This window comes from Drosophila erecta, unplaced genomic scaffold (assembly GCF_003286155.1).
Source record: "Drosophila erecta strain 14021-0224.00,06,07 unplaced genomic scaffold, DereRS2 tig00000000-arrow-pilon, whole genome shotgun sequence".
Taxonomy (NCBI): domain Eukaryota; kingdom Metazoa; phylum Arthropoda; class Insecta; order Diptera; family Drosophilidae; genus Drosophila; species Drosophila erecta.
In genome coordinates, this window is record NW_020825194.1 from 19729412 (window position 1) to 19747509 (window position 18098).

General features: G+C 44.5%; 4 protein-coding genes across 4 annotated transcripts; 3 read left to right on the forward strand and 1 right to left on the reverse strand.

Moving 5' to 3' along the window:
• Nucleotides 1-179: 179 nt before the first annotated feature.
• Nucleotides 180-3246, forward strand: LOC6552354 (xylulose kinase). Its single transcript, XM_001979782.3, has 6 exons — nt 180-415; nt 843-964; nt 1242-2069; nt 2129-2350; nt 2594-2783; nt 2843-3246. Exons 1-6 carry the CDS (start codon nt 356-358, stop codon nt 3077-3079), a joined length of 1659 nt encoding a protein of 552 aa, XP_001979818.1. The 5' UTR covers nt 180-355; the 3' UTR covers nt 3080-3246.
• On the reverse strand, nt 3197-6209 carry LOC6552509 (splicing factor 3A subunit 1). The gene is made up of 7 exons (XM_001979781.3): nt 5969-6209; nt 5682-5846; nt 5449-5620; nt 3928-5387; nt 3699-3871; nt 3458-3628; nt 3197-3404 (listed from the first exon to the last, which is right to left on the reverse strand). The coding sequence occupies exons 1-7, from the start codon at nt 6075-6077 to the stop codon at nt 3303-3305; spliced, it is 2352 nt and encodes a 783-aa protein (XP_001979817.2). The 5' UTR covers nt 6078-6209; the 3' UTR covers nt 3197-3302.
• A 228-nt stretch (nt 6210-6437) lies between these two features.
• On the forward strand, nt 6438-11260 carry LOC6552508 (chorion peroxidase). The gene is made up of 12 exons (XM_001979780.3): nt 6438-6613; nt 6747-7124; nt 8151-8247; nt 8399-8732; nt 8788-8974; nt 9173-9354; nt 9418-9983; nt 10145-10316; nt 10385-10552; nt 10618-10735; nt 10791-10953; nt 11121-11260. The coding sequence occupies exons 2-12, from the start codon at nt 7049-7051 to the stop codon at nt 11149-11151; spliced, it is 2094 nt and encodes a 697-aa protein (XP_001979816.1). The 5' UTR covers nt 6438-6613; nt 6747-7048; the 3' UTR covers nt 11152-11260.
• Nucleotides 11261-12808: 1548 nt separating this feature from the next.
• On the forward strand, nt 12809-16535 carry LOC6552507 (epidermal growth factor receptor kinase substrate 8). Its single transcript, XM_001979779.3, has 7 exons — nt 12809-13010; nt 13386-13779; nt 13837-13881; nt 13941-14831; nt 15452-15821; nt 15881-16221; nt 16298-16535. The coding sequence occupies exons 1-7, from the start codon at nt 12952-12954 to the stop codon at nt 16391-16393; spliced, it is 2196 nt and encodes a 731-aa protein (XP_001979815.2). The 5' UTR covers nt 12809-12951; the 3' UTR covers nt 16394-16535.
• Nucleotides 16536-18098: the final 1563 nt, after the last annotated feature.

Here is an 18098-nt window from a genome sequence, read left to right on the forward strand (position 1 = left end):
CCCATATTTTCAATCTCACTTATTGAAAAGTTCATACTTGTAAAATACTCTTGAAGCCCTGCATAGGAAAGTTCAAATAATCTAATATTATATACTTTAATCTTATTTTGCCCTAACTCAGCGCAGCATTGTTTTTAATTTAGATGGATTTGAAAAGCGCGCCAACGCGAACAATAAACTTGATATTTCTCGCTTCCAGCGACAGTCACACTAATAACTCAAATAATTCTGGTACCGTCAACAAAAGCAGAGTCTCTCGTGTACTCCGGGTATTAAAGCCGTGGGATCGGGCCGTGCCGCATGCGGTGCTGTGTATAACTAAGCAAACTCCAACAGATCCGGAAGCAGTTTAAACATGGGTCCGCCAAAGCAGCTGAAACGAACCTTCCTTGGCTTCGACTTGAGCACGCAAAAGGTGAGAACTGGAATTGCCTACGTAGTATCTTTGCATCTGAGATGTGGAGGCGTCTTCAAACCGACTACATCTGGGCCAACAACGTGAGAATGGTGTTGCTTGAAAAGGTCAAACGGAACTCGGGGACCTGTTAGCCCTTGAGACACAAGCTATTAAAACTACTCTTATCAGTTTCGCTGACCGGGGCTCGATTCTCGCTTATCTGCTAAAGACCCGAGCCCCAACCGTTTTAACTATTATGGTTTGATTATTGGAATTCATGTTCGGAGGTATTGGCCCCCGCCATTATCTTAATAAAGCCGCAATAACTTTCACAATCCCTGAATGACGGCAGCGGTGACTCCTAGTTGCCCTCTGTGTGTTTGATCGTTATTTTCGAGGTGTGTCTCCATATCTCTAATTGCTGCCCCCCATTTACTCCTCGCAGCTCAAAGCCGTCCTGCTGGGCTCCAGTTTGGAGGTGGTTGCCGCGGCGGAAGTGAAATTCGACACCGATTTGCCGGAGTTTCGGACCACCGGAGGAGCCAATGCTGGACCCAACAAAAATGAGTGAGTCTCACCATCATCTATTTTTACTCCAATTGAGCATTTTAATGGGATGATTGCTTTCGTAAAGCAAATAGGGGAATATTTTATGTTTGTATATCTTGCGCTGCGGTGTATTTGTCCGATAAACATTAGGGCCCTATTTTATGGCACTAAAGATAAGAAAACTAAACACGAGTTTTATTACACCAGAGTTTTAAAACACGGGACTCCTTCCATTAACGTGGACTATACATATAATAGATAAATTTACTAACCAAACTCCACCTATTCTCCTTAGATACTTTGTGCAACCAGTGATGTGGGTGAAGGCCATGGACATTGTCCTGGACCGACTGGTGATGCAGCAGGCTGATCTAAGTACCGTAGCAGCCATCAGTGGCTCCGGACAGCAGCACGGATCGCTCTACTGGTCCAAACATGGAATCCAGACGCTGCGAAACCTCGATTCCGAGAAGTTCCTTCACGGACAAATCGACGACTCCGCCTTTGTGGTGAATCGTACTCCAATTTGGATGGACGCCACCACCACCAAACAGTGCCTAGAGATGGAGATGGCCGTTGGCGGCAAACTTAACATGGTGGAACTGACGGGCTCCAAATGCTACGAACGCTTCACGGGTCCTCAAATCCGGAAGATATATCAGCAGCGCTGCCACGCCTACGAAGAGGCCAACCGAATCTCATTGGTCAGCAGTTTTATATCATCGCTATTTCTGGGCTCTGTCGCTCCAATTGACTTCAGTGATGGTTCCGGCATGAATCTGCTGGACATCCGCAAGAAGAACTGGTCCAAAGAATGCCTGAATGTCTGTGCACCCGAGTTGGACAAGCGCCTGGACAATCCGGTCAGTCCCAATACGATTTTAGGAAACGTCGCCCCGTACTTTGTGGAGCGCTTTAGTTTTTCGCCCGATTGCAAAGTGGCTGCTAGCACGGGGGACAATCCGTCGGCGCTGTCTGGGATGTTGGTCGGCAGCACCTGGCTTACCATTTCCCTGGGCACCAGTGACACCCTAATGATGAGCTTTAAGGAGCCGCTAAACTGGGAAGAGGGTCATGTACTCTGTCATCCAACCCAAACGGAAGAATTCATGGGCCTTCTATGGTAAATAAGCCCAGCCACATAAAACTTTACAATGAGTATATTAAAATATCCTTTTTCAGTTTTAGAAATGCTTCATTGGTCCGCGAGGAAATGAACAAGAAGACAACCGGCGGCAATTGGGATCAATTCAATGAGTATCTCGACTCCACGCCACGTGGAAACTTTGGGAACATGGCAGTACACTTTAACGATATGGAAATCATTCCCAAGGCGCAGGGCATTCTGCGATGGAATAAGGAAATGAATCCCAGTTCTCCGGAGGCCGCTAGGGGTGTTATAAAGTACGTCAGTCCGACTTTAAACATTATTTAGCTGTTTTAGGCCAGACATGAATTCCATGACTCATAATCATAATGTAAATAGTTATTTTTAGAAATGACTTTTTACATCGAGAAATATCGAGGTGTTCATATTTTCGTCGTTTACGGTTCGAAGACACCTGCTAATTTGGTTCTTAATGCCCATACAACTTGTATTTAATTCTTTAAAATGTAATACAAATTCTGACCTCTTTTGCTTAACAGATTCAGCTCGCCCCAAATCGAAATTCGAGCCCTAGTTGAAGGCCAGATGCTGCATCACCGGGCTGTGGCTGAAGATCTTGGCTACGAATTCGGACCCGAGACCCAAATCCTTGTTACAGGAGGGGCATCTGTTAACAAATCCATCCTGCAAACAATTGCCGATGTGTTCAATGCTCCCGTCCATATCCAGGTGGGTTGACTAAAACTGTTCGTCAAGTGCAAGTTTTTTAGACCGCATATTTCTTGCAGGACGAAGGATATGAGGCCGCCCTACTAGGAGCCGCTTACCGAGCCGCCTATACTCTGTACCTTCATGAGGCGGGTGAAGAGGAGACGCCTCTCTGTTACCGAGATTATATCCTAAGTCTGACAAGCAACAAGCTGAACCTTGTCTGTGAACCACACAAGGACAGCGAGGAAATCTACGCTCCAATGCTACTGCGATATCGCGAAATGGCGCGCATCCTGTCCAATCCAAGCACATAAACTCTCCGAAAGCCGAACGTAACATTCCAGTTTTTACTCCGTACATTCCCGAAATCACCAACCGATTCCTTCTTTGAAGTGTCCTGGAATTGACAGAACTAAAGTGCAATTAACAAATTCTGTGATTGACGATTTATTACAAATTTATGCGACACCATATACAAATACATTTTTATATATGGTCCACTCATTGTGTCCGGTATTACTTTATTCTTAGATCATCCTACTTCTTGCGTCCACCACGCTCCTTGACCTGTAAATGCACTGTGGTTCCGTTTACAAGATTGTAAAAAGCCATGGTATTGCTGTCTTTGAAGAACATTCCCTGAAAAAAAGTGGTGTTGCAATAATAGGTTTCTGAAAAGTTGTATTTCTTACCTCATAAAAGATCTTCTGCTTGGCCGGTGGCATGCCAGTTTCGTCCTGCAGCTTTGTCTTCAGATTGGCAATGGGTTCGGAAAGTGCCATTGTCACAGCTATCATTTGACCATTAAGCTTCCACTCTGATTTATCGGAATTTGGTACCAAAACCTGAATGGTCACGGGGCTCTAAAATAACATAAAAGGGGTTATATACCAATCAATTATATACCATGTCCATTTCCCAAGTTAAACTTGCCTTGTGGGCGGCTATGAACTCTGCTTCTGGAATCAGGTTATCCTCGCTTCGAATCTTTTTAGAAGGTGGCTCCTCCTCCATTATATCAACAGGTGGAGCAGGTGCAATTTGCTGAGGGACTCCACCAGGCTGCATGTTCATGTAGCCTCCACCACCAGCTCCAAACGGCGGCTCTGCAAAATAAAAACACTAAGCCCTCGAAGCGGGTTGAATACTATTTGTTACTTACGCATCATGGGTGGACGCAGTTGCATCAGCTGCATCACCGGCTGAGGCTGCTGCGGCGGGTGGTGGTGGTGCGACTGGTGAGGTGGCGCCTGCTGATGCGGTGGATGGTGATGATGAGGATTATGATGACCGTGATGACCACCACCACCTTGGTGGTGTTGACTCTGGCTGGAGTGACTGTGCTGCGACTTGGTAGACGGTTGCGGCGGAGCTGAAAGCGTCGCCTTGTTGCCCACTGGCTTGGGTCCGATTTTTTCCTTCTCCTCGTCGGGCAGCAGTCCCTTAACCTTGTGGATCTGATGAATTTGTTCCTCCAGCGTAATATTTGCACGGGCGGCTCTTGTGGCCGCCTCCACACTGGACGTGTGTCCGTCCCAGGTGACGCGATCGTCCTTCCTTGTCTCTTCTTCGCCGAGCTTCTTACCGATGACGGTCTCCTCATCGCCCACACCAAAGATATCCGTACGGCGCTCAGCCAGTTGCTTGAGACTTGCCTCGATGGCTGTGCCCGCGGCGAACACATTGTCTTGATTGATTTTCTCCACAGTATGCTTGTCGCGCTGTTCCACCCAGCGTGGATCCAATAGACCAATGCGCATGTGCTCCGAGACCTTGGAAGCCGGGATCTTTTCGCCAGTAATCGGTGAGATGAGATACTCATCTGTAGGCATAGGCGCCTGCTTCGGCTGCGATGCTTTGGGATCGTATTTCTTGACCACCACTTTGTCGTGGGTGGGCGGCAGCATTGGCGCCACAGCTGGCTGCAACTTAGTGGTTGGAGTGTCCTCATCACTAGAGGCCTCGTCCATGTCTTGCACCTGGTTGTTGTCTCTCTTGGCGCCAGCCGGCTGGCCATAGGACGATACGTTCTTCATTTGAATACCCACACGATTCTCCATTTGCGACAGCTTTAGACCGCTGTCCAAAAGGCTGTTCACATGGGAGTCACCCTCATCGTCGGACTCGATCTGCATTTCTGTATCAGCCACTTCGTCCATTAGACGCTCCTCCATAAGCACACGGGCACCCACCTCGTCAGGATTCGTAGGTGGCGGAAAGTTGCCCGATTCGAACGGCTGATAGTCCACCGTCTCCACCACAACAAAGTCGTGCCAATCAATTTGAGCATAGGCCACGCGCTCCCTTTCGATCTTCTCCTCCTCGCGGCGACGTTGTGCTTCCTGGTGGCGCTGCCAGTTGGCCCGATATTTAACATGATCCAGCACCTGGTTCATGCTGCTCCTGCCCGGAGCGCTCTCGGTGCGCAGTTTGCCCAGCAGATCCTTCGGTGGTATTAATACCTTGGTATACTGCTCCAGCAACTTGGTGAAGTACTGGAAGAGCGAGTGCTGGGGTCGCAGGAAGTCAAACTGAAAGTTACGCTGCTCCCGACTCATAAGATTGGTCAAAAACTGGCGACCATTACGGGCCACGAACTGGGCGGTTAGCTTCACAATGTCCCTGGAAAGATATGCAAAACGATAAGACATGTGTTGGAATTATTTGGCAATTGAACACATACAAATCCAGCGCCGAAATGGAAGGCGGATCAGCTATGAACTCAAATTCCGGCGGTGGTTCCTTTGGTACGAACTGCTGCTCCACCACTTGCTTGAGAAGCTCTTGCTGGCGCTGTTGGGCGGCACTGGTCACCGCCAACTGCTTCATGTTGGCAATGGCAGTGATACCGGCATCTAAAGGGCGTGAAGATCTCATGTACAAACAGGAAAGCGAGGGAAGTGTACCAAAACATACCATTGCCCTCGCGGAACTCGTTGACCTTGTGTCTGTAGTAGGCGTGGTAAGGATCTCCGCCATTCAAGAAGTTAAACTTCGGATTGCCCAGCTCATTTTGACGGATACGCGCCTCGAACTCCGGTCCATTGCGAGCTACAAAACTGGCGGTCTTGTCAACGATATCTAATAGTTAAAGCTTTGGTAACTGAGTATGGGAAACGTTAAATGTGCATTATATCAATGTATTTTCGGTAAAAGTAGTTAAAATGGGAAAAAGGTTTTGTTTTCTTTTTGGCAAAGGATGCTTCTGACTTCCGGCGGCGGATAGATTATCCCAATGATTGGACCCGACATCGACTTGGGCTGATCGTTGCCGAATTGCTCATCTGTGGCTTCCGCGTCTAAAGTTGCCATGGCTGGTAAAATCGTCTTCTTTTATAGATAAAATCCAATTGCTGTTTCAAAAACGAGATAATGCTTGTTTAGGCGAAAATTAGAGGTGGAAGAAATAGGGATGGAACAATTGCCGGTAGAGATGGTTGGACTGTTGCCACCGCCATCGATATTTTCACTACGTTCACGATAGTAATAAGAACTCATTTTTCCTTCTATTTCATTTACATTTTTATGTAAATTAAAATTTTTAAATGCAATGCTTGTAGAGTAATACCAACTGAACATCTTTCATTTGCATTTGTAAAAGTAATGAAATTTTGTAGGTGATATGTTTAGGTAATGCAATCAACGAACTGGTTTCATGCCGGAACTAGAGAACCACTGGTTCAGCCTATCGGAAATGCCGAGTCTGGCGGTAGACTTAAACAATCGGTTGGACAACATAATCAACTCAGGCGTTAAAAATTGCTTATAAAAGCTTACACCTTACATACATACGTTACATTTATCAGTAGGTGGACGAGCAAAGGCGTGGGCAAAACGGAATCCCCCAGGTGAGGTTTTCATTTGCATATTACGTTAGTGTTGGTTCGGCTTTGTACGGGTGGTTTGATTCACCAAGCCCAAACAAAAATAACATTTGTTTACGTTTGTACGATTTTATTCATCCGCTGAGAGAGTCGCCAGTCACCCAGATGATGATGATTATCGAGATAATGAGGTTCCATTGTGCGTGATAACGACCCAACTGATTCTCATCGGCTCGATTCTGTTGAGATTTGCCCCCAAGCTCAGTAGTCTACGAATCGCTGAGCCGTCGGCACGGTTTAATTGGACGGAAAACACGGATTAGGTCCGATAGAACCGCATTTCGGATCACTTCCTTATCACAAGCTAGCGACGTGACTTAAATTCCATTGACGAGCGGGTATTTTGTGAATCACAAACGGTGGCTGAAAAACCCGAGTTCTAGAACAAAGAACACAGCAATGGGTGGCATTCAGTACATCTGCCTGCTGGCTTTCATAATAGGAGCATCATTATTGACAACAAGCAATGCAAAATGTAAGTCTGATAGCAATAATTAAGTTAAACTCTTTTGGTGTCATGTATCTCAAGCGTATGCTAATTTCTTTTGAGAGAAACCCGTAACGTAGCATCTTCTTCGTAAAGAAATGTTGATCAAATAGAAGGAAGCCTATTAATGTTATAGCTTGTTTTTCGGTTTAATATGATAATAAAAACTTTATTGAAGTTAATAAATATTTTATTGATAAGCAGGAAGACCATCATAAAACGGAGGCTGGTCGTCTCTTGGCGACCAAATTTTCAAAGCCACGCACTATCTAGCTTATAATTAAGTGATATTACTAAGAATTAATATAGAAATGGGGAACTGTTTTGCTACTCAATGTGAAATGTACTTTCCATCTTCGTACGAGTGCAATGTAAACGATGGTCGGAGCTCAAGCGTTATATCATCATGAATGATTGCATTTGTTTTTACCAGTTTTCCACATTTGTTTATTGTTGTAAACATTTCTAAAATATTACATTTAAAAAACCCCATTTGCTTATACTTGTTGATAAAGATTCCAATAAATTCCAAAAGCTCAGCCTAAGGTCCGTATATATTGATGGCTTATCGCTGAAAAAGAATTCACCCAATCAACAATTGTTTACTGATCGGATCCAAATAGGTTTTTATAAGCGTGAGAACTAATTGATGTTTATTCATTTAAATTAGCATACTGTAGTCAGGTAAATTTCTCTTTATTGGGGGATGCACACTTTCAACAAAGATCCGACCGTTTTGTAAACATTTATAAAAGCCAATTTTTTTCCTGTATCTTAACCTTTGATATAGTACTTTTAAATTGCCTTGATTAATGTGTTGACAAGTCCTAATTTGGGGAATATTCCAGAACAATTCTATTATTCCGTAGATATAAATCATTCTTTAAATGAGCCAATTACCTAAAACGGCGCCTAGAAGTTGAGATTCCCAAAGAAATACTAACAATGAAAATTAAATTATCTGTATGCGCTGAGATTTAACCATTTAAATTGTATCATTTTACAAATCTTCAGCAAGCCGGGATGTCAGTGCCGAATTAAACAGGATTCCTGCTTCGAAATGGTTGCAATATGTAGAAACAGCGTTGGACTCAGTAAATAGGCAAACACGGTTTGTAAACTGATTACTTTGAAAACCAGTTAACTTTAATGACTTACGCTGATAAGTTTAGGATGTGACTTTTCTGACCGTAACTACATATAAACATGTCAATTTGAATTGGTTTATTTTTCACTATTGTATTTCTATACAATTTTTTCAGACTGGAGGACAATCTATTGGGTTCCGATATCACTGTTAAGGACGGTAGCCTGTCACACGCTCAACTCCTGGACACTTTACCAAGCCTAGCTTCACAGAAGGACAATAAGCTCGCCCTGAAGATCCTAAAGTCCAGCTTGATCGTTTTTAACAGCGAATGCCTGCCTAATGAAATCGATGAAGACGCGTGCCGCAGTTACCTGGAGAAAAAACCACTTCCCGAGGGCAGTAGTTTGCGCACCGAGTGTGAAAACTCGCTCACGGGAAACGGGGAGGGTCACCATGCCTTCAGGAGGCTACTTGGGAGCAGCCACTACAGGGACGGTTTCTATAAGGTGCGTTTTGCCCAGAAAAACAGGATGTTGAAATGGAATTCGATGGTATTTGCAGATGTTTCCCAATTCCGGAAGACGTGAAACAGTGCCGGCTGCTTGGTCCATCAGTAAGGACCTATATGAGCCCGACAGCATACAGACCTCCAAGCAACAAACCGTCGAAGGCAACTCCAATTTGGGCCTCCCTCAGTGGGCGCAGTTTGTTGAGCACGATCTTAGCAAGCCGGTATCGCAATCAATGAGTGAGTTTCTTATCATTACCTTTACTGACCTGTGCTAATCCATACTCAGAATAGCTTAAACAAAGTGCATCATATATTCAGAACTCCTGGATCCCGGATATCAACATCCCATGTTGACTTGATATATACTTATAATTAAATTACAATCTATATTTACTTTGCTAAGTAAAAACTTACTAATGAGTTATCCGTTCCCAGGCAATGGAGCTCCGATAGAGTGCTGCAGCCGTGACCAGATCAACCTTCAGCCGCGTCACCACCACCCGGCATGTGCTCCGATTCTGTACCAGCCCGCTGGGAAATACAACGTGCCCAGCTGCCTCAACTATGTGAGAAGTGCTTTGGCCGTGGATAATTGCAATTTCGGCGGCGCCGAGCAGGTGAGATGAATTCAATGGTGAAAAACCACCTGAAAATAAATAAAATTATATGTATGTATGTAGCTCAACCAGGCCACGGGGTCCTTGGACCTGTCGCAACTTTACGGTTTCACGGCAGCAGCGGAGAGAAAGTTGCGGGTTCTGGAGGGCGGTTTTTTGAGGTCAACTCAACGCGGAGAGTTCGTCAACGCCCTGCTGCCCACTGCCACCGATACGGAAGGACCTTCCTTCTGCGCCACGGAAAGCATCGGAGATGGCATCTGTTTTGCTGCCGGAGATTCGCGGGTGAACAGCAGTCCGTTCTCCATACTGATCTACACGATCTTCCTGCGCAACCACAACAGAGTGGCTGCCGAGCTGCATCATAGGAATCCCCGGTGGCGCGATGAAAAGCTCTTCCAGGCAGCCAAGGCGATCAATGTGGATATCTATCGTCGAGTGGTCATTGAGGAGTGGCTTCCCGAGGTGCTCGGCCCGAAGTTGGCTAGTGAGATTAGGAGGAGGCAAAGTAATCCTGCTTTGGGGGTCTTCAATGAGTTTGCGGTGGCTGCCATTCGCTTTTACTTCTCAATGGTGCCCAATGAGCTCCAAAATCTGACCAAGGATAACGTAGTCTATGGAACTGAAAAGTAGGTGCTACCTTCTTATATAGACAAGTTGGTCGGATTAATTGGAAATTATCTGGCCCACTTATTTTCATACAAACATTTGTCCCATTTTATCATTCTTTAGATTACCAAAGAAATCAGTAGTTACCTTGTTATTTTATTAACATGACATTTTTCTCCAGGAACAACCAATATGTGTTTATTAGCAAGGAGCTACCAACTAAAAACCTGTTTGAGCTCAAGGAAGAAATCTATAAGCCCAAGTTGCAGTACACTTCCCAAAAGTTGAATAACATCCTTGAGAGTTTACTCAACCAGCAGACCATGAAGATGGATGCTGCCTACTCCGGTGGTGTAAGTAAATCGATGTTGATATTTTATAGATCCCCATCCCAATCATATTTTAACATTTTAACTGACAGGTCGTCTGGCACAATAACACCAGACCCACCCATGCCGATATGTTGGCCTTCGATATCCAAAGGGGCAGAGATCACGGTCTGCTGCCATACCATCGGTACCTGGAATCGTGTGTCCTGTCCGAACCCGTAAAGAGCTGGAAAGATTTTGAGCACTTTATTCCAAGTGATGTGGGTTTCTATTTATTAACTACTGTATTGTAATTAGCATGGTTTTAAAATATTCATTCAACAAGGTTTTGGATAAGCTGAAAACAATCTACGCCAGTTGGGCTGATGTGGACCTCATTGTGGGTGGAATTTCGGAGAAGCCTGTTCACGGATCCGTTGGCCCCACCTTCAGCTGCATCATCTGTATGAGTTATCCTGTTGTAAAATGCAGACCGATCTCTAAAATACTTCTTTATAGCTGAGCAATTCGTACATGTTCTGAAGCAAAACGAGCAAAAAGCGGCTCTGAAACACAAGCAACTGGTGGAGCAATATCGCCACTTCAATGGAACACAACTACTGTGCCTGAGCTCCGGCCTTTCAGCTGTTCCCCAGAATATCTTCCAGTTGCCATCGACCAGGTTAGTATGGAAAGGAAATCATAATAGATCACCTGTCACCCGCTTGAGTCACAGCCTGTACACAATTTGATTCCCATTTGATATTATTCTGAGTACCGAAGTGATAAGCTCGGCAACAAAAATTACCTGCCACCTTAATGATTGTTTTTTTTCGTGTTTCCTTACAGTAATCAAATGGTCTCTTGTGAAGACGTCTAGAGGGTGACAACACAACGCCGCTCACACTTCGCAGCCAATTTAAGATTGTTTCCAAACCAAAAAACTGTATAAGAGCCAAAACTCATTAAATACCTCAATAACATCTTGATTCCTATGAGCGTATTGCTATATTGCTTGTTGACTATACGTTTGCCTAAGGGAACATCGAATTACAGATAGATCGGCTTGTATACCTATATCGTTATGTCTAAATAGACATGGAATTACAGATCGATTATCTGGCTGACACTTTTGATAACTCTCAACTCAGAAGCGGATCGCCAAAGTCACGCAATATTACTATACTCCAAGCTGTTGCAGAAAGTGTTGCGGCCAGTGCGATACGTGTATTTCCATTTTGAACGATTCCCATTTTGAACTGCAATGAGGGTCGCTTTTTTCTGTTATTACGTGAAATAGTGGCCAAACCTCATTAAACGGCAAGAATGTCACAATTAGCTCCAATAAAAGTTATTGCCCAATGAACGCATAAAATAGTTGCCTCAGACCCTAAGCAGCATTGCTTTAAAGTTCGGTATTTATGATAAAGGACTTTGTTAGGCTGGGAATGATTCATAAGCAGCATACATAACTTGGATATGATAATGGTATATGATAAGGAATAAGTTGTATGTAGATTTAAATTTTAATTGATCGAAATTATGCACACACGCATGACATAAATTATTTTAATTTCCGATTGTGACAAATAGTCATAAGACTGTTTTCCATCGAAGTATTTGAATGATTTCTTTGTCTTTCAAAATAATCACAGCGATGCGTTTTTGTGATAGAAAATACATACTTAAGTATTATTTCAAGACTCGATTTTAACTCGAGCTGTTAAGGTATTACTGCGCAACATGCCAGTATGCAGCGAGTGCTAGAAATGAGTTCATGAAACTGTAGAAAATTCCTTGTAAGCCTTATTATCTATAATTGAGAGTTCGATTTGTTGGTGGCCTCAGGGTCAACTGTTGACCATTTCCTACGGTCCCATTGTGGGCTGATATCAAAATCAAGGCCCAACGGCAGCAGACTCTCTCATAGGGAATGGTATTTGTATTCGTTTCTCTGCTCCCAGATAAGATTGAACACCGAGAGATAAAGCACACTTTTGCTTTTGCGATAACGCACCATCGCAATTTCAGGCAATCAATTAATGAGCCAGCTGATATCCCCGATTCCCTTTGGGCCAGCCAACGTCAGTTAGTTGGAGTTGGAATTCGATTCGCAGCGGGTCGAGAGTGCTAGTTTGGGTCGGAAAAAGAGCAAATAAATAAATAAAGAGCACAGTGGGCAGTACAAGGTAACCCATCGGTTCTTCCAAGCCCGTAAATCAAGATACCAAAGATAGAGTACAGACATCTGTATCTTAGGATCTGATGTCATGCCAGTGAAAGCAATAAATAAATCTCGAATCACAGCTGCCAGCCAGACGATGGCGGTAAATAAGTGACCCACGATCACGGCCTAAAAATACGCGATTAACTCTTATATTCGAGTCCTTATGTAATACGCTACCATTAATGATGGCTTCATGTGCGAAGAATTTCCTGGCTTGTGATAACTACAAAAATAAAAAAGGCCAGCAAACTGAAAAAAGAGGCAATCGCGAACACAGTGCCAATTGCGTTTATCTAATCGGACAGGTGGCTACCACACAGGTGAAATAGGTACTGTTCTATGTACCTATGTGTTTCCGAATGCAAAGGTATCTAAAGGTAGCTATCTATCTGATTCGCATTGCCCATTCGGAATCAATAGTTTACCAGAACGCTTTGATTCCACACCGCCGGAATGGTCAAAGCAGGCAATAGGACCCTGAAATACTTCCGACCCATTTCGGTCAAGTATGGGTAAATATCAAGCCTGATGGACAGGAGTCTAAACCACAGATGGGTGCATAGATTGTCACCGCCTGTCTATCAAACGAGTACTTCGGTATACCTAAGTGGCAATTCGGAACACCCGGTGCTTAACTGGATAAAATAAAAATTATAAAAAAAATCTTCGAGTTAGTCCTGCACTTGCATTTCTTGAATGTAAAAGATGCAGAACACACTATTATTTACTATTTGCTATACAATTAGTCATTGACAATCACCTTTCTGCCAGGCATTATTTGCAATGTAGTGTTATCAACAAAACAAGAACTGCGCAGTTCAATGGAAAGAACCAGCAAATTATAGAAAACGATAGTTATCTTGAGTGCACACTTCCTTATTTCTCAGGATGCCACAAAACGGCTACGAAAATGGAGTCCCTGGCGGGAGTCAGTCGAATGGGCAATACGAGGAGGTCAAGCCCACATATGCCCTGGAGCACTTGGCCACCTTTAAGCTGAAGAACGAGGCCGAGGTCAAGCAGCCGAAGGAGAAGATGAAGCTTCTGGTCGAACTGGAAAAGACCGGGGGCATTTGGCCGCACAAGATGTTCATGAGCTTCAATGGACAGTGGCTGGTGATGCTGGACAGTGACATGAAGGAGATCGAGAACTTTCCGGGGAGCCTGATCACGGAGCCCACGGCTTTCATAAGCGAAGATCCGCAGGAGTCATTCAACAATATCCTCATCTTCTCAGTGCCCGGAATCTCACTGGGCAATACCGAAATGCACATCTTCCAGGTGGGGAACCGCGACTTTCCAGCGCTTAGAGATATGTAATAATTAGATCATTCGTAGGTGGCCGATGTCAGTTCAGTGCTTCTGGTCGAGGATCTGCAGACGGTGAGTTGCAAACTGAAATTAATCCCGATCTCTATAATCCAATTCGCCTGCTGTTCCAGCTGAGCAAGGGAACTCCTGTGACAGTGGATCGCAACAAGACACCCATTGTGCTGCCCAAGCCGGAAAGGCCCCAGAACCAGCAGGCCAAGGATCAGTATGGCATAGCAGCAGCAGTGGCCGGAATAGCAGCGGAGAAGAATGCCCTGGACAAGGAGCAGACCGAGCGGGATGTCCAAGTGATAAACCACTGCTTCGAGGACATCGAGAGGTTCATGGCGCGGCTTCATTACGCCGCCGAGGCCCTCAACGAGCTCAAGTTGCGCAAGGAGCAGCATAATCCGCACGGTGAGGGGCTTTTGGTACTGAGATCGCGACCTCCGATCGAGAGCGAGTTCCATGACATCTTGGCCAAGGTGAAACTTGCCCTGATATACTCCGTTCGGCTCCAGAACCAATTCGCCAAGCCCGTCGATCCGGTGCACAATGTCTTCATTTCGCTTAAGTCCATCGTCACCGTTTGCAACGATATCTACGAGGATGCGGGTCTGCCGCAGGCGGTGGTCAATCCCCTTCTGCGCCGCGAGACAATTGCCTTCCTCAACGGCATTCTGGACTCCAACGAGAAGCAGCTGTGGCAGAGCCTCGGCCCCAACTGGACTGTGCCCAAGGATCAGTTTAAGGATCACAAGAGCTCCTATCACCCGATCTTCTACGACGATTGGTCTCCCGATTGGGTGGTGGATGAGGAGGTGCCGTACCTGGCTCCTGCACTGAAGAAGAGCACAACGCCTTCGCCGGTGGCGGTTCCAGTGCCACCGAGTCCAGGTCTAGGGAATCGCACCTGGCTGAGCAGATTAGAGAGCCGGAACGTGAAGATCGCAGAGGTCGCCTTCAATAAGTCGAGCACCAACGAGAAGGAACTGAAGGTTTCGAAGGGAGAGTATTTGGAGGTACGTAACTAATACGTAAAAATAAATGTCAGTTATTATCATTCAGAACATTTCACGAAAATGATCCCATTTGCAAGTTGCCTGTTTAATTAAGATTTGCATATGATTTAACGCGACTTAGCATTTAAAATCGTTTGCTTACGTATGCTATGTATATAAGAGGCAATCATTTCAGGAGTCAATCCAGTTTTGTTAATATATGTAGGTACATACGTCCACTTGTGTAAACTGAATCACTTGACATCATATTAGGCACAGGTCTTTTACTTTTATATTAATCTTTTGTTTTGGAATGTGGCTGCTATAAAAAGCTTTAGATAAATGTTGGTTATTAAGATAGGAAAATTCTTAGACAGTAAAGAAATCTGACTCAGTAATGTTCAATTCTGGGACTTACCCTAAGTTTTAGTTGAGATGTCTTACTAATAGAGAGGTCAGTGACACCTTTCTCAACACAAAAACTAGGTATACAATTACTAAACATTGATTATTTGTATACTGTATACCAGGTTTGCTATACGTGGGTACCAATCTTATCGATTCCCCAATTACGCGGTCTTAGAACCCTATCAACCCGATAACAGACCGTATAACTTTCATGTAACTCGTCTGACTCCCAGATTATCGATGACTCGCGCAACTGGTGGAAGGCCCGCAACTCGTACGGAAACATTGGCTACGTGCCGCACACAGTGCTCACGCCATACAACTTTGAGCCGGGAGTAAATGGCCGGGACACGGAGTCGCTGGCCTCCATGGCTTTGACGGAGAACGGCGGCGAGGAGGTGAGTCCTCCGCAGTACCGCAACACCATGGCCATGTATACCGCTCCCGTGGAGCAGCCGGCGGCCAATGGCAAGGCAATGCAGCGCACCTTCTCGATGCCCAACGTGCCCGTTCCACCACCGATGCCCCCACCAAGTGACAGCCAGCCGCCCACGCCCAGTGGCACCCTCAAGCGCAACATGGCGGCGGCAGGAGCTCTAGCAGGTGGGTGCATAAGTAACTGGAAAACATAATAATATTAACTTATGTCATTTACTTAAAAGCCATGCGGGCCCGCAATGATTGCGAGGCAGATGACCACGCCTACTACATGCAGGATGATGTGAACGACGAACTGCGTATTTTGCTGCAGCAGCGGGAGAGGCGCAAGGACCTCGAGATCCTTAAGACGCCGGAAATCTTCATCACCCAGAACTCAAAGCCACGCGAGGTGGAGGAGTGGCTGCGGGGCAAGGGATTCTCGGACATCATCATCAAGCGATTGCACACGCTTACCGGCGAGGAGATCTTCGCCCTGTCACCACACACCATCGAAAGTTACTTTGGCCAGCGGGAGAGTCGTCGCCTCATTTCCCAGATCGTGCTGCAAAAGAACTTCTGCGAGGTGAGTTCCTGCACATATGCTGCATCTCAATCTCCATCTCAATCTCAATCTAATCAAATCCAATCCAATTTTGCAGTACAAAACCATTCGATCATCGGAGCTTTCTGCCAAACTGGCACGTGCCCGCCAAAAGGCCGATCAGTCTAATGGCAATCCCAACGAGGTCTTCTAAGACTCCCATTGTCCCGAGTTGAATAGCCGGAGACCAGAGAGACAATAATGCTTCAGATGCCATTAATTTATTTATGACTAATAATCCTCCATCTATATTAAACACTGTTCGTACGTACATTAAAAAACAAGACAAAAATGGGTTCGACGTTTTCGCTTTGAATGTTCGCATTTTATCTGCAATAGAAATTGAAACGTACAGATACTTCATTTAAACACCAGTACTTATGAAATAAAGAAATCTTTTGATTTCTATAGGCAAACTTAACTTCCCTGAACTCAAAAGTGGTATGCTTAATTGCGCTAATCGAAGCTTTGGCATGATTAATTAGCCAAGAATATGTTTATCATTGCAGGAAACTTTAAGAACTGGTTGTGAAACAGTCCTAATGCAACGTTTATTGGTTAACTCAGATACCTTATATACATATATCTTATAACTGTAGACTTCAATCAACAAACTTACGAAACAATCATAAACGTAAACGTAAGAAGCCGTAATAGACGTCACTTAAGTGCAATAAGTGATAATCTTCATAAATTCTGCATTGTGAATGCAAGTCAAAAGTAGAATAAAAGTCAAGTAAGTGGGCGTTTCAAACCGGTAGGGGCGTGGTCTTCTTTGGTGGCATATTGCGGGGGAGATACGTATTTGAAATTGTAAGTCACGCGCCTGTTCACCCGATAATTCGGATCTGTGAAGTCACATGCTTCAAGGCTCCAACCGGTCTCTTGTTAGCCTGGTTACTTGGCTAAACATGTGTAGGTTCACGTGTACTAGCTGGCCAAAACATTAAAAAATACAACATTCGATACAGATTCGGAATTTTGATATTTTGAGTTTGTCTAGTTACAAGCGATGACCAATTGTTTCGCTTTCTGTGGCGGTTTTGCCAATTAGAACGAATTAATTTTGCAATTACGCGCCACGCAGAAAACAGGTACATGGGAAATTTGGGTTTAGGAGTCGATCAAATTGAATCAATTAGACACAAATTTATTTGCAACGAACAAACAAACAGCAAACGAGTTATGTATGACTGATACCTGATTTTGTCAACCTTTGTTACGGATAGGACTTTTAATCGATCTGTAATACATTTGACAGATCAAATTGTGTGCGAGTGTGACGTATGTAATGATTGGCTTTTTGCTAAGGTAAACATACCTCTTTCCATGCAACTTTGTCAACTGCACATTTTACGGCCAGCTAATGCAGACAGATAATTACAAACTGTTTGGCGATTTGGTAATACGATTGATTTAGACAGCGGCAAACATTCCGGGCAAGACATACTTTAAACGCTTTTCTTGTTGGCTATTAGGTGCCTCAAAACGTTTTGTGGTCAATTTAAAAGTCGAAAAGCATTCAAGTATTCAAATATGAGAAATTATAAAAAAATACCTTTGAGTTCTGCCTCCAAATTATTTGTAATTTAGCTTTGAAATACTTCTTCTTGGCAACTACAGCTCTTGCATTTCTCAATTTTTGCATTCACACACAAAAATTTGGGTGCCTTTTTATGCCAAGTAGTGTCCCAATTATATGCACTTAGCTCTAGGACGGCCCAAATGTTTAATTAATGAAACAATTAGCCGTAACGACGGTCACGCAGAGCCAGTGGCACACAAAATGAAACCAAAATGTGGATTTCGAAACATTTTCGAAAGAAAAGCTTTCTAGGTCATGCCAGCCGTGGTGTCCC